This window comes from Falco cherrug, chromosome 2 (genome assembly GCF_023634085.1).
Source record: "Falco cherrug isolate bFalChe1 chromosome 2, bFalChe1.pri, whole genome shotgun sequence".
NCBI lineage: Eukaryota > Metazoa > Chordata > Aves > Falconiformes > Falconidae > Falco > Falco cherrug.
In genome coordinates, this window is record NC_073698.1 from 21,928,071 (window position 1) to 21,955,235 (window position 27,165).

General features: G+C 46.7%; 1 protein-coding gene across 1 annotated transcript; it reads right to left on the reverse strand.

Moving 5' to 3' along the window:
• Positions 1–10,780: 10,780 nt before the first annotated feature.
• AMER2 (APC membrane recruitment protein 2) lies at positions 10,781–21,479 on the reverse strand. The gene is made up of 2 exons (XM_027815686.2): positions 20,332–21,479; positions 10,781–20,157 (listed from the first exon to the last, which is right to left on the reverse strand). Exons 1-2 carry the CDS (start codon positions 21,161–21,163, stop codon positions 19,262–19,264), a joined length of 1,728 nt encoding a protein of 575 aa, XP_027671487.2. The 5' UTR covers positions 21,164–21,479; the 3' UTR covers positions 10,781–19,261.
• Between the last annotated feature and the right edge of the window lie 5,686 nt (positions 21,480–27,165).

Here is a 27,165-nt window from a genome sequence, read left to right on the forward strand (position 1 = left end):
ACTGTTCCTGTGCCATCATCCTGTTGGAAAATGTCTTCTCAGCTTCCAGTGAAAGCGGGGCAAGGAGACAGCACAGCTTCACACACGCAGGAGGAAATCTGCAGGCCAGCAGATAACAGGACCACCTGCAGTACCCCCACCCCTGCCACGCATGTTCGGGCTGGGCTGGGCCACCGGAGAGCTGGTGCCCCGCTGCAGTGCCAGGCGGAGCCAGGGGGACAGCCCCTCTGGGATGGAGGCTCCTAGGCTGGGAGGAGCGGTCCCCTCGGTGGCTGCCCACACCAGGGCGAAATGGAGGGAGAGAAGCAAACGAGCTGTGAATTTTCCCCAAATGAACATTTGTAGTTTCAGCAGACAGAGGAAAACCCAAGCGACCTGATCATTTGAGTTAAACCCAGGAAACCATCTTAGCTGGAAAAAGAAACTGGGGAAGAAATAAGTCAGTCATTGAGTTGTGACAGTTTGGTGGAAAATTACTACGGCTTTTCTGGGCTGTTTTCATGTCAGAACTGACCTACTTTTTTAAATGCTAAAGAGGTGGGGGCGTTACTGAGCTGCAGAAGAACTGAGCTATCCCAGGCTGAGCAGAACCGTAAATTGGGGGAATTTTTCTTCAGTCAGCCCAGACTGAACTTGTTGGGAAAGTGGCATGTGGATCTTGCTTTGTCTTTAGGGATATGTGCAGAGGATCTTTTCTGGAGAGCAGAGCACGAATGGGTGATGATAGACAGCCCTGCGTGAGCCACCCAACAGTTGGGTCTGGGCAAATGTCAGTCACTTAGAGACTGGTGACAACAGAGCCCACTAATTAGGGCACTGAATAACCATAGAAAAGACATGAAAAAACCTGAAGTTCATGCTGCGCTGTTCAGTTGGACACATTCACCCTTCTCTCTAATCACAGACACAAGGCTAAGAAATGCTCTTCTAGAAACCCACAAGCTACAACCATTCTAAACAACTTTGCCCAATTCAACAGTTGCTCCATAAAACTTTCCTATGGATTTCAATCTTGGATGAGAGACTTGGGATTGTTGTCAACATTTTTCTGAAAACAGGAGAGAGAGGATGCTTTACTCCACCTGGTTGCTTTTGTACTCTGAGACCACGATCCATGGAATAACAGGAACTGTAGTTTAGCTATTCCTTAAGGGTTTCTACTGAACATACCCTAAATCATATAAGCTAAAAAGTATTCAATTTGGAACATTTATTGTTAAAATAATATAAATTGCATTTAAATCATGAAACATGTAAAATACATATTTTACTTATTTTATGTACTTTTAAAAAAATATAGTAATCATGCTCAAACATAGATGAGAACAATATTTTTATCAATTTCAGTGCTTTGGTGTTGAAGCAATTAGACTCCAAGCTGTAATATATATTTTTATAAAGGAATATAATTTAAAATTATCCTTTACTCCAAATTCTTTATAAAACTAATTTTTCAAAATAGTTAAAGTCCTTTGTTGATACAAGCCGCATATCTTGGACTAGATCAGTTTACAGGGTGGTGTCTTTTTATATAAGAAACAGCTGCTCTAGAGCATCCTAAGCTCATCCTTATTTTAGAAGGTGGTAGTAAAAACAAATCAGACCCTTGCATGCCGTAAATTTCCTTAAATAATGTATCTTATAATACAGTCTCCAAGAAAAAAACAGGAAAATCTTTCGTGCAAGAGGAGCTGTGTAACTGAGATTTGCTTGGTTTGGGTTGGATTTTTTTCACCATGTATTACTGATAAAGAATGTGCTTTTAAGAAACTACAGGCTAATGCGTGGACACAGGAAAATGTCCTCCTACAATAAACGAAGTCTCATTAGCAAACTGCTTGAGTGCTACTATAAGGCATTAGTGCAGCTGGCACAGTTCCTGAGAATAGAATTATTCATTGCCATGGTTACCCATGCTAGAAATATTACCCTCTGCAATCCTTGTAAACAAAGATCCTTTCACGATGGTGTAAAAATTAGAGCGCTTTAAGCAATTAAAGGAAATTATAAATTGTACAGAAGTTGAAGTTGTGCCTTGTAAGCACTGTAGCTTTTCTAACACTGGAGGGGTCTGAAAACCTGCTGCAAAGATCCGATCCTCTCCCAGCCTAAACAACTTGCCAAGCTCTCACCCACCACTGTTGAGAGCGGGGTCAGAGTCTAATGACAGCCAGAGTACTTTGGCAGCAGGCAAGCCTTCCCGTGGGTGGTAGGTCCTCTGTGGAAGCATGCTGTTAAAACCACACAGGAGGGTCTGATAATACCTGCAGCAGAGGAAGATAGGAGGTGGGAAGTTATCACACCTGTTGCTGATGGGGGTCTCCCAATGAAGAGTATCGTGGAGCTAATTTGCACCAGACCTCTGAGTCACAGGGGAGAACGGTCCCTGGAGCTAGCCCAAGCTTGGGCAGAAACAGCAGCCACAAAGCGGGCTCCTCTCCCACACTCACGCTTGGACAGCTGGAGCAGAAGACACTCTAAGAAGTGACATTTGTGCTGTGCAAACACCCAGCAAGAAGGTGGGTTCGTTCACATACAGGCAGCTGAGAGGGAGGACGACTAAAACACTGGTGCCCTTTGGTCCTGCACGTGCTTTTTCCGCTTGAACGCATTTCCTCAGAGTGAACTCAGTTTCTCCAGATTCCCGTGCCTTCTGTCTGGTCTATCAGCACTGTAAAACCACTGGGGCTGTGGCTCTGACACAGCACCAGCCTGGAGAGGGTCTCATCCAGCTGGGGGTCCACAGCAGAATACAAAGACATCTTAAAGAAATCATTTGCTCTTCATAGTCCAGAGCTTGTTAGGCTGGTGCTTCACCTTTCATAAAGGAAATTATCTCTTTGTGGGAGTATGTAACAGCAAGAAAAAGGGTGAGCTGGGACTTAGAGGAAAACGGCAGCATTCACGTGCGCCGCCAGCAGCAGCAACTTCACTGTACCTGCTGGGAGGAGGTGCGTGGAGCTTGTTCAGGCCATTATGCACCAGTCTGTGGCAGAATAAACTGGTGCTGCTGCTAGAAAGAAATCCCACCACCCCTCCATCACCTCTTAGTCCCGAGACACCGTGCACAGCATGAGGACTTGTGTGTCACTTCTTTCCCTGTTGGGACAGTACATGGTCCTAAAAACTTCTCCAGGTTCACTGGGCTCCCGTCAGGCACCTGTGCATGCCTGCTGTGGGGCAAAGCATGGTGTGGGGCTGAGGAAGGACAGCCTCTGGCCCCAGAATGTTTCTCCAATGGGGTTCTGGCAGTGCTGTAACCTGTGACACTTCTAGAAAACAACTCTCTCGTTCAGGCTGGAGAGGAGGATGTTTAGCGTGATCTCATCAATGTATATAAATACCTGAAGGAAGGATGGAGCCAGGCTCTTCTCAGTGGTGCCCAGTGACAGGACCAGAGGCAATGGGCACAAACTGTAACACAGGAGGTTCCCTCTGAACATCAGGAAACACTTTCTTGCTGCGTGGGCACTGGAACAGGTTGCCCAGGCAGGTCTCCCTCCTCAAAAGCCATCTGGACATGGTCCTGGGCAGCTGGCTCTAGGTGGCCCTGCTTGAACAGGGGAGTTGGACCAGATGACCTCCAGAGGTGCCTTCCAACCCCAGCCCCCTGCGATTCTGTGGCTCTGTAAGGGACAGCCCAAGAGGAGAGGGCTCGCTGAGGAGGGGGCCACGCTCAGGCAGATATGGGCTGGGCTGAGGAGCCCTCAGAACACTGCTCTGGGACCAAATCCAGTCCCTGAAATGGAGACCACAGCAAAACCATGTTAAATTAACTAACATGTCTCCCATGGGATATGGCGTCTAACGAGCAGACTTTGGCACTGGGCAATTTACCAGAGAGCTAAGGCAGTGGCTTTCCCCTGCTGAGACACTGCCAGAGGCAGCCGCTCAGTGCCCCGGCCGTGGTAGCACCCAGCTCTCCACCGCTGACCCTTGAAATGCAGGAGGAGAATAAACCTAGACAGGAGCTGGTTAAAAACTACTAGAGCACAAAGCGCCACGTGATTTGGAAACAAATGCTTTCTGAATTAGGTTTCCCAGTACCTCCATCTCATAACACTGTGCTCCTGCTGCCTGCCAGGCGGGAAGGGAAGGCAAAAGCCACAGCAGCACAGCACAGCCGGCTCTGCCCAGTGCAGGGGCAAAACTGTGTCAGGTCAGCATCATCCCCAGTCCTGGCTGCTGGCTGAAGGCCTGCACGTCCCTTTTGTCTCCAGACCAATGCTGCTAAAAAAATTTGATTTTTTTCCTTTGTAAATGCGTGAGTCATGCATGAGTAATGAGGCCATTTTGAACAACCTCATGGCAATGTAATACACCTCATCAAGATGTTCTCCTTCTCTTACCTTTCTTTTTTTTTCAGCCTGCCTTATTAAAAATTGATTAATTAGCACCTAAAATCTCCTTGGCATTTCCCTTACATCTCATAAGGTGGTTTTTTTTCCCTTCTCTCTTTTAGTGAAATGTAATGAATGTGTGGAACTCATAGCCACAAGGTATTACTGAAGGAAAGAACCTCAAAAGGTTCACTTAAAGCAAATATTTATGCAAGTGGGAATCATTTCCTTGGCGGTAACATGCCATACCAACAATTTTCATCAAAAGAGTGACATGTCACTGCCTGAAGTTACAAAGGTACCTCTTCTGCCAAACACACACTTGCATAATTACCCACAACAGCATCTTCATGTGTGTCTGTAAAATATCTCCTCTGCTGGTAGCTGTGGACAGCAATAGACTGGTCACCAGTGCAACCAGTATATGGGTTCCTACACTGATCTTTTCCAGACCCTTGGCACCGCGTTGCTCTGTGAGGCTCGATGCCTGGCTCATCAAATCCCAAGGATGGCTGTTTACTGGCTGCCTTGTGGGAGCACTGCTGCTATCCCTAGTGGAAATCTGGAAGTGAGGGAGGAAGCAGAACATCCCTTTGTGACTGGTATTAATTCCTGCTCTGGTGTTTCTTCAGTTCGTTTCATGAAAAGTGGAGAGTCTGTGGCCGTCAGCAGGTCAAAGCTATGCAGGACGTTGCAGAAAGGCCATCTGATGACAAAAGTATCTGTAGCCAGGTCTAAGGACAGATATATCAAGAGGCTCAAGACATTTCAAACCCCACATCTCTCCTTCTGCCCTTGGCAGGGGAAGGATTCCCGCTGCGGGGCTTCAGCTGAGAGAAGACCCTAACGCCCTTCTCCCACTGCTCCATGATTCTGCAATTCCCCTTCATGCCCTTCTGCTCCAGCTCTTTAATCTCACATTTGCAGAGCCCCAGGGACACCAGCACCATAGCCAGGGGGAGGAAAAGACAGCTCCATGGCCTCTCTTCAGCCAAATCCTCACCCAGGGTATTTACCACTGCCATTCCATGCAAAAAGAAAAAAAAAAAAACCAATCAGGAAGGAGAGGGTTTCCTCCTCTCTTCTCATTCCGGTTATGGCCACACCTGCACCTGGTGAAACTGGGCAGGATGGGGGGAATGTGAGTGGTGCTGTTGCACCATGCCCCTACCCACATCTCAAATCACTTCACAGGCAGTGAGGTAAAATGTGAAGGATTTGGCCACATAAGACCTTTCCTGTAGCAGGATCACAATCCCCATTTATAGGTGGAAAAAGCAAAGAGGTGGAGTTTCGCACTGAAGGTCACAGAGGTTATCTGTGAAAGAACATCACAGCCTGACTCCAGTTCCCTGCCCTGTTCTGCAGCCATTCTCTCCCTTCCCGAGCCGTGTTAAACAGCCCTGTAACAGCACCAGGGAGCCTCAAGAAGCCCTGTGGAAAAGCCCTAGGGAGGAAAGAGTAAGTTCATTGATGCGGAACAAGACAAGGAAACAAGCAGCCTGCAAACCTCGACAAAGTGGTCCTTACCTCCGCTCGGCAGCTGGGGCACGAGTGATCCTGGCTGCATGGGGGCATTTGTGGTGCAGGGAGGTCTGAAGCAGCCACGGGGGCTGCAGGTAGGGAAGCTCTTGCAGAAGCATTACACCTCGTGCTCCTGCGTATCATCCAACTGGAGAAAAGCAGATGTGACAAGATAACACTGAAATTAAATCCCAAGGGGGGAAGAAAAATCAGGGAGCTTGTTAGGAAGCCCACTGCCATCTGGAAGGCGGGGAGGAGGCACGCATCTGTGAGAAAGTGGCATCTCTGGGGAAAGCCTGGGTGCTTGCAGCTGGCACAGCGAGATGAAAGGATGGGAGCTGGCCGATGGGCCTGCCCTGCCCTGGAAATCAGATCGGGGGTGAAAGGAGGGTTGGTTTTCACTTTCAGGAGACTCAGGGTACTAGCAAAATCTAAAATAATCACCTCATGCTGATTCTTGTTCTTGGCAGGAGCATTAACTTTGTGGCCCAAAGGTTTTAATTGAAGATACAAGGAGGGAAATGAGAGCACATTGGGCTCTTGATTTGCTAATAGGAGTCTTTTGTGCTGTTCATTGGTTCAGAGCCATCTCCTAGGTCTTAACCCTTTACTCCATAGTTGCCATGAAAACATGTGGTCTTCCTTGACTATGCATCTTCTTTTTCAGAGGTAAGAACCATTCTTTTTGAGCTTTCACCAAGCTCCCATCATTGCTGCTAAATCTAGGGCATGGAGAGGGAAGAGAAGACCTATGCCATGGTAACAGATGCCTTTGAATTAGTAACTGGTTTTCTAGTAACTGATATTTTCTGTAATTCAGCCCAGTGAACACCAGCTTCACACTGGCCTTCTCTTATGGAAACGAAGTACAAAAGGCTTTTGCTTTTGGTTAGTCATGTAAATCCTCCGATGAAGCCTATTCTAACAGAAGGGTAGTAAAAGGCTGTTCTATTAATAGTGCTGTGTGTTTGCCTGCGCTGAGGCAGAAATGTAAGGTTTCATAGCTTGGATTGAGGGTCCCAGTTGTTTCAGAGCCAGGGGCTGACATTTGCCTTTATGCTTGTGCTCTGATGTCTGTTTTGTTTTCTGATACAGTCATTTATTTTAAATTGGTCTGAATACATGTTACATCTCGAGAGAATTAAGATCCAGCACAGACAAGTTAACTTAACTGTGTAATCTGGTCCAACTGTTTTTGCATAAAACTTGCAGATTTATGGGGTTTTCTATCAGACCCTAGGAAAAAAAATACAGGCAAATTCAGCATCACACAGTGATGATAGACATAAATATTTTAAGCCCCTGAGAAAGCAGCAACGGGCAGTTGCTGCGTATAAGCATTTCTTACTGATTTGAATGAAGCTGTTCAGATGCAGCAGCTGCATAATCAGACCCTAAATGTGACTCGATAATGACTGGGTATGGTCTAATTGGAAGAATCAAAAGCTTAGTTTGTTAACACGGAGAGGGGGGGAGTCATCTATAAGCAAAAGAGTAGCAGGACTGATTCCTTCACTGTAAGTTGCATTTTTGTATGATTTGTTATTTGTCAGTAAACAAAATCTACTAGTGCAGAATGTGAAGGGCAGAAACTCAGAGAAAGACAGATGTAGATGTAATATATCCCTACTGTAAAGATAGACCAAGACTAGTTGGATTCTTATCTGTCTCTGTTTTTCCTTAAGAAATACTCTGAACAATCCATTTGATTTTCGTTACTGTCATTTTTCTGATGCTCTACATCATTTTAGTAGAACAGATTTTTTTTTTTCATGTCCACTTTAGATTGTGGCCAGTATCTTCACAGCCAAAACCAAGAGCAGGTTTTTCACTACTCATATTTATTAAGACACATTTGCCTTTGTTTATTCAAACCTATTTTGTTGCAAAACTAGGTTGTGTTTTCATCTTTACAGGTAAAAAAACAGAGCTAGGCAGGAATGGAACTGATTTGCTTTATATGACATACAGATTTAGCAAAATTTATGTCCTTAAAATACTGCTCAGTCATGGGATTTTTGTTTACTTCGCATTCTGCATGTCACCCTGCATGTTCCCAGCTCCATGTGAGCTGCTCAGCACCATTTGTTCCGATGCTGCAGTAGCCCACAGCTGAATATGTTCTTGAAGCACTATGAGCTTCATAGGTGCCCTGGAGGCAACCGTCTCCCTGTGAAGCAGGACAGGACACTGCTGCCCACAAGGTTTTTAGCTGTCCTACGTTTAGCTGCCTCAGCCTCTCCCACCACCTCCATGATGCTGCCACACTTCTGCCCTGCCAACCTCTGCTCACTCAGGACCTTCACGCAGAGGACCTTGACTCAAGTCTCTCCTCTGCCCAAGGGACCTATGAATTTCACCAACAGAGAAAGTAAGGCAGCCAGAGGAGGAGCCTGTCCATGACTCCCACCGTGACACACGGGAGTGCAGACTCAGCCAAGCGATGCTTTTGAGCCTGCCTGATGCAGGTGCTTAAGTGATAGTGAAATTTTAGCATAAAACCTCAGACCACAAGTTCTGAGCAACACCACGTCTAGGTGCAGCTGGTTTTGTGGATCACTGTAAAATGTGGCACCTGCAGCTTTCTGTAAATCAGGAAGGGAAGTGGTGGAAGAGAGCCTCAGACCTCCCTGGTCTGGGACAGAACTTTCTCAGAAGGCACAACCCCTCCCTTCCCTCTGGTGGCAACCCTTGGCTCTAGGTCATCTCACCTGGGATTCCTGTGGGAGCTGGCACAGAGCCACTTTGTGAAAGGTTTTTGCATATGGATGCAGCATCAGCATGGGTTGCTTGTTAGTCTTTGGAGTAGCGGTGGGGAGTCATACCTCAACAGATTCCTTGCATTTGTCTTGTTTTATTTAGAATAGTAGCTATGGGACTCCATCTTTTAAAAAAATACTCATTTTTCTTAAGCTGGAAAAAGTACACATACTGGTCAAGGACAAGTCTCCTTTATTAGTCAGAACAGGAGACCTCCTGTTCCTAGGATCTAACTGAGTATCTGAGCCAAGTGCTAAGGGTCTGCAGAGCAAAAGGAGTGATGTGTCATTAGAGATGAAGCAGGTTCTTAGTCCTCAGCTGCCACAGCAGCATCCATGGCTGCTGAAATAACCCCTTGCAGAACCTTTGAGCCTCCTTCCCATCCCCCTCAGGGCACTGTGAAATGGTTTTAATCGGAAGCAGATGTGCAATGTGGTAGGTAGGAGCAGGCATCTGCTCAATGTGAGCTCCTAGAAACTCACTCCTGTACAATCACTTTGAAAGTGAAAAATACCATGATTCAATGGAAAGGATTTAAAATGAGACTAGTACTCGCAGTCAGCTGACTGGTCCATTAGTCTTGCCAATACTCCTTACCAATTATTAGAAGTCAAGAATGTTCTCTTCTCTTTCTTGCTTGATAGATTTGCAAATTGGATGGAGCATCCATCTTCAACGAATTGGTCACAGGGAGATTTCCAGGTCATCACTCCCATTGCAAACATTTTTCCAGTAAGGTGGCCATGAAAATCATAAAGATGTATTGTCAGGAATGACCGATCTTTGTTTTAATTGGGAAGGGACTTACAGCTCGGTATTAGAAACTCAGCCTCTTCATCTTGGTTTAAAAAAAAAATATTTGGGCCAAGTCTCCTGGTTTCAGGAGGGGTCTTCCTGGTTTCAATTTTTTCTGTCACAGTGGATCTGCCAGGCTACTGCGGTCTGGTTATGTGGGAGGTGTTAACAGCTGCACCACACAGATCTACAGTTACCAAGATTCATGAGGTTGCTGCACTTTTGCCCTATATTTCACTGCAGCCCTTTTGCCCCAGAATATCCCAGTAGCTATACAAAGATACAAGCAAGGTACTCACTAAGCAATCTTCTGCAGCAGGGAATAATTTAAACTGCAATGCTTCTGCTTCCAGATGCATAGGATAAAAGACATGAACGTGAAATAGGGGACATAGGCTGAGAAGGCCTGAGTGTAAAATTGCTTGTGCATTAAATCACTGGGAAAACATTTCTTCAGCCTCATTCCAGCTATTGGAAAGAGGATTTATGCTTTTGTGAACATAGGTTCAATTTATACTGTGTCACAGTGTCCTGCTCCTTACTTGCATAATGAGCTTTTCATACCTTTTTCTTTGCTGTTAAAACTTTTGACCAGATTTTATTCCAGTTCTTGTTCTGGCTGATTCAGTATCTTCCACGGACAAGTAATAACATGGGAGAACCCACAGCAAGGCACTACTACTCAGCTAAGGTGAAGTAAATACAGTTAAGGATTAAAGCCAGACTGATGCAAATTATTTATGCATCTTCTAAATGCAAGAAATTTAGAGAAAGTTGCAAAACAGAGGTTCTAATAAATGTCACTTCATAGTAGTCAAGTCCCAGTTTTAAGGGAGGAAATGTAGCTTACAGCAGACTGCATTTTCTAGCTGTCACACCAAAACTGTGACTCCAAAGTCAGCTTGTGCCAAGCAAACCAGCTTCCCGGCTGGGTTCCTGACCAGGAGAACCAGGAAGCAAAGCTGATTTGAAAACCAGAATGCAACTCAGTCTATTTCCACAGTCTAAGTAGTTTAAAAGGTAAAACCCGCAAAACAAGCAACAACAAAAAACCAAATAACCCTCCCCCAAAAAACCATACTGACGAAACAGAAGACCAGAAGCCCAAAACTCTCTCATTTACAAAAGCCCTCCCATAAGTAATGAATTTAGTCTAGTTATCCTATGATGTTATTAGTAAAACTGCTAAAGGCATTTTTACATAAAAATGAAAGTGCACGCATGCCCAAGTATTCTCTTTCATGCTATTTTGGGGACATAATTCCCTAATGTCTTGCTTTCAAAAGCCTAGTATTTTCCAGTGCACTGAATAGATTGGCTCTATCTCTGGCTCGAACATCAAAAAGTAACCTTCACATTCGTCAATGAAAAGTGACAACTGATTTTATTAACTGTATTCATTATAACACATAATATGACAGTGGGAATATTTTTCACTGTAAGATTTTTGAATGGAAGAAAAGTGCAGTTAGTCTGAGTTCCTTACATTCATTAGAAGCAAGACTATTGGAACCATCAACATTTACAATGACACATAAGCAAACACCAGAATCAGTGCCAATAAATACACAGAGTACCAAAATAAATATTTACAGAATTAAAAACATAATAAACACTGATTAGTATATCCTTGTGAACTGCCAGGGAAGAAAGACATCTATTGCTATCAGTTAGGTTGTAAATACGCTAAGAATACAGCGATTTGAGGAGACACATACTCATCGAAGTTTGTAGAGGTGGAAAGGAGCAGAGTGTGTCTAACAGTCTGTTATAAAAACACTCCCTGGAGTGAATTTTCACTAAGAAGAAGGTGGTGCACACAGACTGGCCAGATTATTAGCAAACCATTTAAATAAGAACAGGGAGTTCTGGCTTTACTCGCTCACTATCTTGAATAGGTCGTATACTACGTTACTGGAGGGGGCTGACACAAAAAATATGAGGGAAAATTGTAATTAACTGTGATCTGTCAGCTATAACATGTCTTATAGAAACAGGTTAAGTGTCTTCTAACAGGACACATATGTCCCTTTCAGCACGTAGGAAACCCCGAGAGCATCGGTTTGTCAGATGCAGCGTGGAGCAGTCCCTGCTACCTTTTCCTCAGGCACACCATGATATTCAAGCAGAGTTGTGCTGCGATAAAAAACTGAAGCCATCCTGTGTTTTCTGGACTTACTGAATCTGAATTTTCCACCAACCACATTCATACTCATCCCCGATTTCAACAGGGCCACAACCCACCTAGAGCTTTCCTGAGACAGACTCTGCTGACAAACATAGCAAGGAAAACTCAGATGGGGCCAAATCAGGGGATCTTCACTCAATAACAACCAACACCATGAACAGATCCACTGATTTCAGAGGAAATACTGGTGGACTGAGATCTCCTCCAGCTGTTGCAACCTCTCCCATGGCAAAGGATTTACTTCTACTTTATACAAAGGCAACAGCTTTAGTCCTGCTCCCTCTTGCTTCTATCAAGTCATGTGCTGCAGAAAGTTACTTGCACTCTACCTGGGACTTGGTGCTGCTGCTGCACAGCCTGTCTTACAACCCCTCCCCACCTGCCCTTGGGCTGCGAAGGTGCAGCCAGCACTCACCACCCTGCCAAGGGCTTGGATCTTCACATCCCTCTGGCAAAATGAGGGTGGAAGAGCAGTGAGATGCCATGGGTCGGTGCTGGGCTACAAGGGAATTGTGGAAGTCTCTGTGCTAAAACTACCTTCACAAACAAAGGCACTGAGCACTGCTCAGGTGTTGAAGAGAGCAGTCACGCTGTAGCTCATTGGCAGGAGCACCGGCTTCAGCACACCCAGACTCACACAGTCTGGCTCCTAACTTAGACAGCAATCCCAGCATCAATGCATGAAAAAAAGGAGCCAAATGTCACAGGCGTGTTTAAGTCTCTTTTTCCACAAGGACCAGAGGTCCAGCCTTTGCTTTCATCCTATCTCCCAGGTACCCTATCAGCCTTGCCACACCAGCACAGCACCACCATCCTGGCTTTTCCTGCTGCTGTCCAATCTGGCAGCCACCTCCACATGGTGACACCCTGCACCCCTCTGCTGTGACCACACGGCAGGGTCAGGCAGCAAATTCTCCCAGTGACAATGTCTTGCTCCCCCAGTCTGCAGGGTACAGGTGAGTTGGGGCACAGCTTCCCCTTCACTGCCATTAACCAAGAAACATCACCAGATGTGTAGCTTTTACATTTTAAGGTCAGACTTAATTCAAAGCAGATGTAGCCAATTTTCTTTTACAAGCACATTATGTTCAAAGCTTCCAGTTGCATCTGCATAAAAAGCCCATGGTAACAACCTGATACTGAAATAGCAACTGTTTTGATGCAACATCATCCAAAATAATAAAAATCTGTTAAAGATCTTACCACTCACTCCCTATGTACCGTTCTCCCTAAAAGCAGATTTAAAATGTGGCTGTGTAATAATTAAAGGGAGGCACCATTAGCTACCATATAAAAAACATGAACAACGACACAATAAGCAGGGCGTTTAGTGCTCTGGAAAGGATCTGGTCCTGGTTTTGCCATCACAAGTTAAATTAAGGAAGGCAGTGATTGTGTTAGCTGTAATTTAAACATGCTGAGCACTGGAGTTATGTGCGGGAGTGGCTGCTTGTTAAGATGGAAAAACAAAGGAAAGACATGTTTTGCATTCAGATCAGTGAAAATACTACTACAGTAATACAAAAGACTGCACAATCACCTGAATAACGTTAATCTTTAAAAAAAGGGAAGACTTAATTTAAGAAACACATCCTATTTCCTTAAGATTAAGAGATTAAGGACCTTTGCCAGTTCTTACTGCAGTCAGTGGAAGCTTTGCCACAGCAGAACCGGACCTTGGAAAGAGATTGTCATGTTGGCAAATGCCAGTTTTCTAACTTTGTGGACATAGCTGGATTAGCCTCTATGGCAGAGCATTGCTTGGATGTGCTGTTAAAGTAGGCAAAGCAATCTTCTTTCAGCCAGTTAAAAGAAGCCTTTCAGCCTAGCAGTATAAACTCCTTGCCCTGTGAAGTACATATCCTTTTCCTTTCTTCGCTACAACTTTGGTTCTATTTATTTAAACATGTACAGAAAGGAAAAAGAAAACCAGTTCTGACCAAAGATAAAGAAAATCCGGGCACAGTCTCCATAACAAACAGCTTCTGGGCACTCCTACAAGAGTGACATGCTTCCCTGCTAGATTTGCTAAATTGTCCACAACAGGAAAATGCAGGGATGCACTCCACTCTATGCAAAATTCACTCAGCATCCTCATCCCCGTGTATGAGATCACACAGCAGATATCTCCATTTTAAGTATCTTTGCCACTTGTTCTGGAGGTGAATTCATTTTTTCAAGACCAAGAAGTAGGAGCAAAGACTTTCTGAAGAACACACTGGCAGCAGCTCCTCTTTTCTAGTACTGGAAGGCTAGATCAAAAATCTCAGTTTCCTAAGCAACTGCAGTACGGCTGAGAGGGAATGAGAGACCACGAAAAGAAGGGGTCCCAGGCAATAGTGCTCACTGTTTTGGATGGAGAAACCCTCTAAGGCAAGACGAGCTTTAGCAACCTGCTTTTGCAGGAAAAAAGGCCCCCAGGACATGGCTCAAGTGGTTACAGCTCTTACTCCTTTGCATGTGACAAGTTCTTCCATTTCTCTGGACATGAAATGGACCTAGGAAATGTCGAAGCAATGCTGACCATTCCTAGTCGAGATGCACACAAGGAAGATGACAAAATGGAGCTAATGATGAGCTAAGGAATTCCTGTGAGTCAAACTAAAAATACACTGTCCTCTAAACACAAAGAGCAAGACAGATTCAGACACCTCCTGCTCACAGTAAACAGCATGTGGGCTCGTAACAAGGGAGTCCCATCACTCCATCCCTTCTGAGTGTCCAGCAGGAACCGGTCCCAGGCCCCCGAAGACAACTGACAGTGTATTCTCAGCACTGAATTTCAGAAGAGTCAGTTGTTGTGCAATCGTGCTCAGACACGTGGGGTTATGTCATCGTAATGAAAACATAAACAAAGCAAAAAAAAAAGGGGGGGGGGAGGGAAACGAACAACAACAACCCCTGCAGAAGCTTCTCACGTGTAAATTCTGCCAAGACTCACTTCTGCAGCATCTCTGAGTCGGCATCACTTTGTTTTTCCAAGACAGAAGCCTCAGCCTTTCATATCAATAACTATCAAAACACATTTTCAGGCCACCTTGCTTAGAGTACCCCATTGTGGCTGTTAGATAACCATCTGCCTTGTGAGTGTCTATTGTTACTGTGAACTGTCTCTTTCATACCATTATCTTGCTGAAAAGCCCTTTCTGAAAGTAGTCCATTAGAGCAGGGAAAAAAACCCTCAGAGCCTGGCCATGTCGCAGAATCAATGGCTCCTTTTGACCTGCAAGCTCAGTCAGTACTACAAATTTAAGAAACAACCACGTTTTGCTTTGCTAAGCAAAGCTTGTTAATTTGGCTCATCTGCATGTACAGCATCTTACTGAAAATGCCATCTGTATCAGACGTTTCAAAGACTTTGGTGCAATATTCACTTAGCTTAGATAAATAATTTAGTAAAATGCATTAAAAAATAATCAGTGAATTAATTTTTATAGTGTACATCTATGCATGTAATCTTTAAAATTCAGTCCTCTACTACCGTGAATGGCGGTGAGGATATTCACAGTGGATGAGGAAAATGCTGGTGATTGATGGAATAAGACTGAACATAGATTTTTCTTAGTCTAGTCATGGAATTTCTTCTGAAATCTACTACGTGTGTTTGAGTCCTATTACTGGCAAGAGCAAAATGCATACGCACTACAGGCAAAATAAGACCCTTTATGTCTGTTGCAGGCCACACATACAGATAGTACAGGAAACTTAACTGCTACCATGACAAAAGTAGTCCACGAAAACATCATTTCATGCTACTGAAAGGAAATCTTCCGTGCTGATACACAGGACAGGAATGTATACCACTGAAATCACTGTAGATAGCTATAAAACACTGAGCAATATATAGAAAAATCCTAAGAACATACAAAATTTACCAGTAGTGACCTGAAAGTGCAAAGAGTACATATAACTAAATGCCAAGTCCTGACCTATAAAATCCTTTATGAATGACATACAAGCTGATAATTACAAAGCAGCATTCAGACCACAAAATAACAAATAAAACAAATGCAGGGAAGTATTCTTTAAGAAAATCAAAATGACAACAGCATTGGGAATGTTATCTTTGGGACTCAGAACACCATTTCTACCTTGATACCCACCAAAGCCAAGGAAAATACACGCTTGAACAGGGTAACACAAATAAGAATGCAAACCACCACAGAATGCCTCAGGACTATTACCTCCTTATGTCTCAGCCTTTGAATCCAGCAAGCCATTAACTATTTGTTCTTAGGCATCTCACAGTATTTCACAGGGATCTTTCAGGAATTAAATACAGGTCTTAAGAAAGCCTTCGAACCTCCTTCCAGTGATTGTTTTAGGCATTGTGTGGAGTTATACAAATATATTTGTACGAAAATTGAAAGCCCTAGTAAATATCAAATTTTCTATTACTTTTCAAAATAAAAAACATAGATGGCTTAAAGACAGAAGTGAGTTTTATAAATACAGAGTTAATTTGAGCATTAAATTGTATTGTTACTCTCACACAACCATTACCCTGAATCAACGTCAGTATGTCACAATGATTCAAAATACTGACGCCCTACTACAAGCTACTTTCCCATTTTCCTTTTAAGGATATGATTGTCCTTAAAATATGTACATAGCAAGCAGCCAAACGAACCGCCAAGAGATCTGCAAAATGTACTTACACTGGGTATGCGATAGAAAGCTTGGGAGCGCGACTGGGGAGCACCTGGCCTTGGCAGGGAGTGCGGCTGCCCTCCCACTCCCTGCTCGGCTGCCAGCCCAAGGCTCCCCGCTCCACACCAGGGGTTAGCGCTGAGGAAGAAGCTGTCCGCCAGCATGCAGAGGATGGAGGGGAAACGGGGCAGAAAACAAAGGAGCGAGAGAAAAATGAAGGGAAGCCAAAGCATTTTAATAATGATTCCTGTTAGTCATTAAGTGAGAGGGAGCTAGTCTAGTGTCACTCTATTGGTTTCTCAATACAGACGTGCCACGACGCAAACAAAATGCCTATGATGAATAATTTGCCACACACAAGTCTTGTAGAGATGGTAGCTGGTTATCTTCTAGTGGTTTAAAGATGCACCGCTCCTACTACCTGTACTCGGTGCTTCCAGTTTTTACGGTACCACCCCAAGCTCATCACATCCTCCCTCCCTCTCAACTTCCAGTACCCTATAGAAAATCTCTGCAAAATTTGTCCTTACAATAAAATGGGGAATTATGATTTTTATGCGGAGTTGTCATGCAAGGAAAGATGCGTCCCTCACAGTCAAACAAAACCAAAAGAACAGAAAAAGGAATGTTAGGTTTAGGGCTGAGGTCCAGGGTAATATTACATGTTCTGTACATTCATCCTTTTGAGGGTATTTCAGCTTTAACTTTCTAAAATGCACAAGCAGAGTTAGGCCAAATGCAAATCCCTTTCTCAAGCAAAGGAAATCACTGCCAGCATGTCTGGAGACAGATCTAGAGCGCATCCCCTCACCCTGTGTGTGGGAGCATACATGCATGGCTGTGTTCACATGAGTGCGAGTATGCACGGGTGGGCGCCTTCGCCCAAGGTGCACGTACCCTAGGAGGAGGTGCGCTCTGCCTACGCATGCATATGTACAACACGCCTGTGTGAGCAGGGACATAGAAAACCACACACATATATGCTAGGAAGAAAACATAAAATAATCTTCTTTGAAGTGTATTAAGGTTCTTACTCAAACCATGAAAACAGGGACTGATCAGGAAATCTAACACTTTCTCCCTGTTTGCCAGGGCGTTGCAGTTTGGTATTAAATCCTGCAGTAATTTCAGAACTAGATGCCAATTTTACCCTTGTGACTACAAGGTCATTTCCCCAGTGAACCACACATATACATATATACAATTCTTACTATGGCATTTCATGGCTTTTTATGGTTATCTATAACCTTAATATCCCTCAAATGCATATTCTGTATATTTATTTTCCTTTCTTTTCTTTCAATTTAAGAGACAATAAAACCAACTGCTATGTAAGATCAGACCCATTAGCTTCAATGATGTGAATTTAGGATTCTCTGCATAATATAGACATGTATATTTTTAAAATGTATATTATTTTTCAGATACACTGGAGCATATATTTTATACTAACTGTGGTCTGATGATTAAATACTTGTATCAAAATATTCTGTAAATACATAACATTTACCTTTAGACTTCAGTGATTTTTGGAGATTTTTCAGTGTATCATAAAAATACGTCCTCAGGCACATTAAAACCCTATTAAATTTCTCTGAAATGTTGTCAATGCCCATATAGAGTAGCCACTACTAAAAAACATCCTGGCCATTAATACATTTCTCATAAGAGCCAAGCTCATCAGACCATTTTATGTACCACTAGCTTACCATATTTCTCTTTCTCTCTTAAAAGTAAAATTATTCTGACGTTATTAAGAATGAAAATAAAAGCACTGAGAACCCAAACTTTCTTTAAATAGTCAAAAACTAATTTTATATATTTTTAAAAATAATAATTAAAAAACAAGTTTCTTTCCTGGGTTCCTTCTCTGCAAGGTTTAAGCCCAGAGCAACTTTTGCCTAAACCCCTGAAAATAGAGGTTTGCAGTGGCAATGCTGTCAGAACCTCAGCTCTGACCCGTGGAATGCGCCACTGGAATAAAATCAGCACTTCAGACTTACTTATCTGGGGATGCATGAGCCCATACAAAACAAGAGTTTTGCTCTAATTTAAGGTACTTACACAAAGTTCTATCATTTTAGAACTGTAAAATTATCTACCTATAAAAACTAACTCTTGCTTAAACTCTAGATAATACAGACGGGTGATTATTTTTTTTCTATAAAAAATTTGTAGCATTGAGTAAATCTGCTAAAATATGTATATATTTACACACGGTGAGCAAGTTATTGTATAAATGTGAACAGTGTGTATATATTGGCATTTAGTAAAATGTTTCCCTGAACCTGATTGTATGCGTTATCGGACAAGTATTGATGTAAACATCTGAACCTATGTCAGGTGTCCATTAGACCAGATCAAAACCAACCAGACAGACAGACAAACAAAAATATGCTTTCCTGTTAGACAAGTCCACCTAACTCCTTAGTGAGCTACTGCATGCAAGTCAATCAAGTCTGCTGCTGAGCAGTGCTCTCGTTCCTACAGCAGGTAAAATACCTGTTAGGTTGGTTGTTTTTTGCTTGGTATTTTTTCCAACATCTTGTAGAACAAACATCATTTTTCGGAGAGCCAGGCACCTACCCTCCAGAAACGATTAAAAGGTAAGTGTACTGGAGAACCTCCTGTGTAGCTCCTTTTGGAACTCTGTTCCCTTGAAGACCTCATGGCACTGCTTTGCGTGAGGAAGGATGCTCATTTAGGTTCATAATCCGAGTCCTGCTTCCAAAAAGGCATGTAAAAATGAACCTCCCCAGTGTTTAGTGCTGCAGAAAAAAGATACAAATGTAAAAAAAAGTGCTCAAAAAGAAGTTGACGTTATTTTCAGCCATACACTACAGTAAGAAGGGATTCAGAAGTGCAGGCCCATGGAGTACAGCGACGTAAGCCTTTTAGGTGCCTTTTCTCGGGTGATGCAAAACTAATTCATTATCCGTGGTCTCCTGTGCAGACTTTCACACACCGCCCTTGCTGTCTGTCTTTGTCTCCACCTCTTACTCAACTACTTTTTGGCACTGTCCTGATACATGGCAGCTTTCACTGTTGTCCCTGCTAAGCCCCTGTTACTGACCCGGCGTACCAATACTTTAGAGACAGGGATTTTTGTTCTGTGCATCTCGCTCTTGGCCAGGTGATGGTGTGCAACATGATTGCTGTTACTGGCGTCAGCCCCGTGGCTGGCAGGATGCGAAGACGAAAGGTGTTTAATGCTGATAGGTATCTTGGAGTCCTTCACTGTGCTTGAGGGTGTTTTCAGGGAGCACACGGTTGTTATTGGAGACACGGGCTTGGAGCGCAGCACGCAGGTGACCTCTTCATCTGTAGGTCCCGCTGGCGGGTTCTCATCCGGCTCGGCGTAGAGGTCATAGAGAGCATCCCCGCTGTAGCTGTCCCTGGGGATGGTCTCCTTCTGGATGCTTGTGGAACCATCCTCCTCAGGACCAGGGGTGGTGGAATCACAGTAGCCCTCGTCACTGTTCGGGACACCTTCCTGCTGCTCCTTCTCCCTGCCCTTCTGCTCCTCTTTGTGGTTGAGGTGAATGGGGATCTGGTGGAGGCCACCACGCTTCACCGCCACCCTGTTCTGGGCCCCCTCGGTACCTCGGTTCTCCTTCAGCCCCTCGGCCTTCTTTGTCCCTCCTCCACCTCCTCCTCCTCCTCCTCCTCCTCCTTCTCTCTGGGTCTCCTCTGTCTGTGACAGCATGTCCCAGAACTCCTGCAGGTAGGTGTCATCCACCTGGTCGGGGCTGGCCATCTCCTCCCCTCCTCCCTGGTAGGCCACCATGGTGGGGTGCTTCTTGGAGGCACCCAGCTTGCCGGCCCCGGGGGTGCTCTTCTCGCAGCCGCCACTCCCGCCGCCCACATCCTCCTCATGGTCCGCAATAATATCTCCGCAGCCTGTAAGAGAGTCAAAGCTTTTCAGTGAAGTCACGTCAGCAAACATCAAACAAATACGATCAATGGACTGCTCTGAGGGTGGATCAACAGAGGAAGGGTCAGGGGCGGCTGCCGTCTCTTGACCGCTATCACAGTGAGGTTCAACAGGGGGGATAGTCGTTATTGGAATGTCACCTGTTATGGCCGCATCCTTCGCAGTCCCAACCTCTCCGGCGCCCGGGTCCGGTCGCTCGCGGCTGAGCTCTTCGGGTCGCCGCCCGGCAGCGGCGGGGTCCTCCCGGGGCGGGGGGCTGCCCTCCCGCGGCTGCCCGTCCCCCGCGCCGGGCTCCCCGGCCGAGCCCAGCGCCTCGCCGCCGCCGCCGCCGCCGCGCTTCTCCCGCGGCGGTTCCAGCCCGGTGTCTCCGGCGCCACCGGGGGGTTCAGACAAAGGTTTTGGCGTCTCCTCCTTGATGCACTCCAGGCTGGCGGTCAGAGAGCCCGGCATAATGAGGCCGGACGGGATCTCCGAGGTTTCCCCTCTCTCCTCCTTGCCGTTTTTGTCCTTTTTATGCCACCGCATGCTGCTGAAGATCCCCTTCAGCCCCTTCTTTTGTCTGCCGCCAGCCCGCTGATCCGCGCCCTCCGCCTTGCCGTTCTCCGGCCTGCCGTTCTTCCGCAGCAGCGAGAAGAAGCTGTGCGACTTGGCCACCGAGGCGCCGGCGGAGCCGCCGAGGCTGCCGGCCGGCCGGCCCTGCGCCTCCTTGCCCTGCGGCTCGCCGCCGCCGCCGGGTTCCTCCTTCTTGCCGCTCTCCAGCACGGCGTCGGCCAAGCCGTCGTGCGTGCGGCTCCGCACCATGCCCGCCTTGCCGGCGCCCTTCCCCTCCCCGCCTTTGCTCCTCACCCCGAAGATGCTCGGCATGGTGCCCCCGGATTTCCTCCTCTTGAACAGTTTGAAGGCGGTTTTGTTAATCCTCCCCGACGGCTGCTCGGCGGCCGGAGGCTCGGCACAGTCGCAGTGCGAGTCCATGTCTGCCGCTGCCGCCGCCGCGGCCTCCCCGCCGCCGCCGCCGCCGCCGCCGCCGCCCCGGTGCCCGGTGCGGTCCCTCACTGACAGCCCCGCCGCCGCCGCCGCCGCCCGCCCGTCTCCATGGCAACGCGGGGGGGGGGCATAAGCCGCTTTCCCTCCGCCGCGGGCCTGCGCCAGGCCGCCGTCCCCCGCGCTCCGAACCAACCTGCGCCGCCGCAGCGCCGCCGGCAGCGCCCCTGCCTCCTCCCCGCGCCGCGGGGCTTTACATAACTCGGCCCCTTCCTCCCGCCGCCGCGCCCGCGCCCCACGCGCGGCCGGGGCGGCGGCGGCGCGCGCTGCCCGCCCCGCGGCGCCGGGGAGGGGGGCGCGCCCCGCGTGAGGGGCGAGGCCGCGCCCGCCGCGCGTGCCCGCGGGAGGCCGGTGGCGGCGGCGGCGGCGGAGCCCGCCCGCCCGCGGCCCCGTCGCTGCTTGTCGCCGCCGCCCCCAGCCCCCGTCCCACGCGAAGCCGCCGCCGTGTCCCCGCGGCACAGCCACGCCGCGCCTCGCGTCGCGGGACCGAAACCCTGCGCGCGGCGGGGGACGGGACGGGACCGCCCGTCGGTGCCAGTGCCCCACACGGCAGGGACCGGCAGCCGCGACACGGGACGGCCGCGCCGCCCCCGGGAGGGCCGTACCCGCGGGGCAGGGGCAGAGGGTGCCGGCTCCGCGTCCCCCGCCTCGCGTCCCGCTCTCTCCAGGAGCCATCCCCCTGCCCCTGTTTCTCCCCAGTGCCCGAGGCCACTGTCCCCGCTGGGGACGGCCAGGGAGGGGAGCGGTGGCACAAGCTGGGGCACAGCCCAGACCGCACCCCACTCGTGGCCCCAGCCGGGGAGGGGGAGCACCGCGGCCGCGCACACGTAAGCCCCTTCCCAGGCCCGCCCCCACGGCGTGCAGGCATGGCACCCAAACCGTGCCCATGGTGCGCTGCCACGTCAGGGCGGCTCACAGCACCCTGGGCACAAACCCCCTCGCTGGCTGCAGATCTGTCCCAGATGCAAAGCGGGATGGGATGGGATGGGATGGGATGGGATGGGATGGGATGGGATAGCGTAGGGTAGTGTAGGATACGATAGCATGGAGTAGCATAGCATGGGATAGAATAGAGCAGGGACCTACAACAGCCATCTAGTCCAACCGCCTGGCAATTCAGGGCTGACTGAGAGTTAAAGCACCTTATTAAGGACATTGTCCAAACGCCTCTTAAACACTGACAGTTGACAGCCTTGGGGCATCGACCACCTCGCTAAGAAGCCTGTTCCAGTGTCTGACCACCCTCTTGGTAAAGAAATGCTTCCTGATATCCAATGTGAACCTCCCCTGACGCAGCTTTGAACCATTCCCATGTGTCCTGTCACTTCCCAGGGAGAAGAGCTCAGCACCTCCCTCTCCCTTTCCCCTCCCCAGCAAGCTTTGGAGAGCAATGAGGCCACCCCTCAGCCTCCTCCAAACGACACAAATCTGGCCAAATCCACCTGCCCTGAGCTCCAGACTGGCCAAACACCACCTCTGCCTGGGCTCCCTCTCTCTCGGCTGGGTTATTTCAGCCTGGGGCAGTGCTCTGGCTCTGCTGACCTGCTCTCAGCTGGAGCTCTAACAATAATGCATGTGCCCTGGCAGCCCCGCGCTCCTGCGCAGGGTTAGCCTGGGCTCCTTAAAACAGAAACGCTTGTCTGGGTTTTAGCTCTAAATGAAAGAGAGAACCACTAAAGAGAAGTCGTACGTGGGCCCTCCAGCTTGGGTCTAGGTTCTGCTCCCTTTGAAGTCAGGAAAAGGTTTTGCCATTGACTTCACCGGTTGGAGGAATTAGTTGTGTGGGGTTGTTGTTTTTTTTTTTTTTTTTAATATCATCAGACATTCATTGCACTCTCCCACGAGAGCAGGTTGAATTATCTGTTGTGAATAATTTATCCAGTGAATTTAGTGCTTTTCTGTTCATATATAAAAAGTGCCATTTGCATTCAGAATTACAAGCATTTAGTAAGAGCAATGTGAGTACATCACTCAACTTACGGGTCTCTCCTGCCTTCTGCAAGAGGCAGAGGAAAGGACAGATGAGACAGAAGCCAAGATTTTGGCAGAGGAGTGTTACATTTTACAGAGTGCAATTCATAAACATGCCCAGCACTCAGAAGCTGTGGAGACCACCCTCCAGACCAGAACCTCGACCCATAGGCGTAAGTTGCTCCCCTTGGCTGTGCCTCCATCAGTTGTGCCATGTCACAGGTTCCCCCATCACTTGGCAATATTTCTGCTCTTTAGACAGGTGAAGGAAACTTCATTAAAAAGAGAAAATACCAAAAGCTCTTGTGCAAATGCAAGTACACAGACCCAGGCATCATTTGGAAATTTGAAAGGACAAAACCTTGGTGTACCTTCCCCTGTACCTTGGGAAAAAAGTAGGTAAAAATGCTCTTGTGGGAGAGTGCAATGGATGTGTGATGATGTTAAAAAAAAAAAAAGTAAGACTTGCCCCACGGCTGAACTTATCAATTTTTGTGCTTTCGTGCTGGTGCTCTGCTACATTTCACCTGTCCTTTACATTTCACCAATTCTTCTTACAGGCATTCCGTCCAAAGGAAGGAGATACGGAGATACAAAAGGCAGAGGACAGATGACTTAATGCTTCACAGCTGTATGGAACAGACAGGTTATTGTGCTGTCTTTATTTTTGTGTATCTGCAGCCATGACAGAAAGGCTGGACTTTCAGCTTGTTTTTCAGTCAACTTGAAATCCAAGTGTTAGGGGAGGAAAGTGACTTGAGGTCAACCTGAAATTACTACTTTAGAAATGCTTTGACAAATTGATTTTTTTCCCCACACATTTGGTTTCAATCCTTTTTGCACATTTGTAAATATGATTTTAATAACCTTTAAGTACCTCTGGGAATGGATAATCATTCTAAAAGGCAATATTAAACCACTGACTTTTGAAAGTGACAAATGAAACATTCCCAGTTTTTCTTTCCTTTTTTTATTTTATTATTTCATTTTAACCTGAAAACATCTATGGATTCATCATGAACTCATGACATGCTTCAGTCAACCTGCCTTTGCAGGGCTCAACAGGAAAAGTGTTAGACAAGACGTTCGCCAACTCCTAGCTGAAGAAAAGGAATGCGGAAAGATGTTTGTATTCATGCAAAATAGCTCTTACATCTAGGGATGTTTGGGCATCTAAGCGCTGTACGATCAAGGAGGCTGGGTGAAAATGTTCTCTGCCACATCCGTTGTGCCCATGTCCTCGTGTGCACTGGGAACTTCACAGCGAGTTGAGTGGCGCTCCCCTGCCCTTTTGGTTCCTCCTGCTTTTGGCTGGCATTTCCCCTGGGAAGCAAACAACATGGTGCCATTTTTGCAAAACTGTAAAGGGATGTGGGATCAGCTGTGTGAAAGGCCTTCCAAGGTGAGCCAGGGTGTATTCTGGAAAAGCACGGTAAGGAGCTGGATGAAATGGAGCCAGAGAAATTTTCTTCCACATGGTCCTTTTTTATTCTTTCTGGTTTTACATTCTAGGAAGCTTACGGAAAGCCTATGTAAGCAATACCTACTGCTTACTGTTTTTCTCAGAGGTTTAAAACCCAGTCACCTGGCTTATGGTAAGGATTTCTTTATGGCTTCCCTTCATCTCTGTAGGTCTGAACTGGAAGTCTGCTTCTGACAGTGACAAATGTTGTAACTGCCTTCCTGGCAAGGGGGAAGAAAGGCTGACAGACACCTTGCAACGTGAAAACAAATGAGGAGCTCTACTTTAAAAGCACAGGGGGACTCCACAGCCAGCTGGGAGCTCCTGATGACCTGCAGGCAAGGGGCAGTGGAGCAGCTGCGGTGGGAGAGCTGTTGCTACTGCATGCCCCCGACCTGGCTTAGCCCAAGGGGCATCTGACACGATGAAAGAGATGCCATGCTGAGCTGCGTGACACAGCCACACCAGTGGGTTTATTCCAGCTGAAGGGGGATTCCAAAAAGGGTCTGTGGAAGAGATGTTTTTGAAGGTGCATTTTTTTCATCTTTAGAATGAATACAAATGAAGAAAACCAGACAAGAAGCACTATATAACAAAATCATTCAGAAAAGGTCACTTAAAAAACATGTAGCATTATAGGTATTCACTTTTTTATAGAAATTAAGGAGTTTGAGGTGAAGGCTGTCCTCTCCTTGTTCCCTGGATGTACCCTACAGCTTTTTTGGGCTGCTCGCTGCAGGTTACTGTCATGGACTGCTGGTCCAGCTCCCAGCCTTGGTTCTGCCACTGACCTATGCTGTGATCCTCAGGAAGCCACTGCTTTGCTTCATTTCAGCCGAGGGTGCCACAGTCCTGTCCCAGCCTCAGTCCTTCCAGAGTGCTGAAGCCAGGGGGACACCCCGGCAGCTGGAGCCACCAGGTGAAACAGCAGCAGCAATAATTACAAAGCAGCCGCCAGAGTCTCACCCTGCTTTTCCCCAGGGATTACACCAGGCAGATGCTCTCAGTTCCCCCAGAGAGTGTAGTATATGGCACAGAATGAATACTGAATAAAAAATCCTGGGGTTCACTGAGTACGAGTTAGTGATGGAGGTGACAGCTATCAAACCATCTTGTCCCTCATTCTGACAGAAGCCCCAGAGTTTTCTGGTGTTTCAAGGCTGCCTCGCATGTTGAACAGGAGCACTGAGCACAGGGTGGCAGGACAGAGATGTCTGAAAATCTCTGCAGGAATTTTTCACTTCATGCTTTGTTTCTAAGTAGCTTTAGTGACTCCAGAGAGTCAGGAGCAGCTCACTCACCATACTACCCAGGGTATGCTCAGTTTTAAGCCAGAGATTACCCATTTTCTGCTGCAGTTCTTTTTTTTTTTTTTTTTTAACTAGCATTCTCTACAGCTCTGTTTCTACCATCACCATAGTGTATATATAATTCATGGGGCTCAAAGATGCTACATCAATTTAAAACTAGCAGGTCTTCCTAATGATAAGCAGTGAATCTAAATTGCAGAAAAAGAATTACAAGACTTTGGCTAGCACAGCACCTGCATCTAGACCCCAGAAGCTGATGGGAGAAAGTCAGCAGGCTTTTAAAAAGCCATAGATAATTACCATGCCAGGGTCTAGAATTTAAGGATGAGTACAGGGAGGTCCAGAGCAATAACAGGTTCATAGGGAAAATGGGCACACTACTTGAAAAGTTACTTCAAACACCGCAGTTTCTTCTTACATAGTTAGGTGGGTGTGCTACTGCAGCGATAAATTCTTCAATGCATTACAGTATCAGGAAATGGAAGAGATGCTGTTTGCTGGATTATGAAATCAATGGGCTCGTTAAGGAGGACATCAGTAATGTCAAATCTCTGCTGATACCTTAAGATTTGCTTAGGGAACCTCTGGGACTAAAAAAAGAGAACAGCTAAAAACAGTATAAAAAGTTTTCAGAAAAAGAAATGGGGGATTAAAGAGTCCCCCTGATTTTCCATATGAGCCTTCCTGCTGTAGCACACGTCAGCGGGAAGTGTCTGCTCATACAGGTACAGGGGAAAAGCATCTGGATTTCTAACGTTTACCACTTGTTTGCATTTGCCTCCCAACACATCCACGTCCTCTAATACTGCACATTTCCTTCTTCCCTCTCCATGTGCAGCAGCAAGGACCTCCTCAGAGCCATTTGCTTTGTTACTCCTCCCTCCGTTTTCCCAGGTCAGAGCATTTTCCACACCATTTTCTGCAAATGAAACTCTCCTCAGCTGCAGAGGTGCAAAGAGCACAAATGTGCAGTTCAGCATGTCAGAGCCTGGCTGACCCTCACTCTCAGGAACTCAAACTTGGGGACGTCTCAGGGAAAAGGTTCTTAAAGGAATCTAAAATATGCATTATACAGAACAAAGAATAAAAAGGGCAAGTAGAAGATGAGGGATAAAGTGAGTGTCCTACATTCTTATCAGACTGCTAACTCTGCACAGGCTTCATGCTCACCAGAAAATGCCTGATAAACA

Excerpts from the sequence above, each read along its gene's own strand:
- AMER2 (XM_027815686.2), bottom strand. The coding sequence starts at position 21,163 with ATGGACTCGCACTGCGACTGTGCCGAGCCTCCGGCCGCCGAGCAGCCG. Across the intron at positions 20,158-20,331 it reads GAAGGATGCGGCCATAACAG|GCTGCGGAGATATTATTGCG; the intron begins GTGACATTCCAA and ends ACTCTCTTACAG.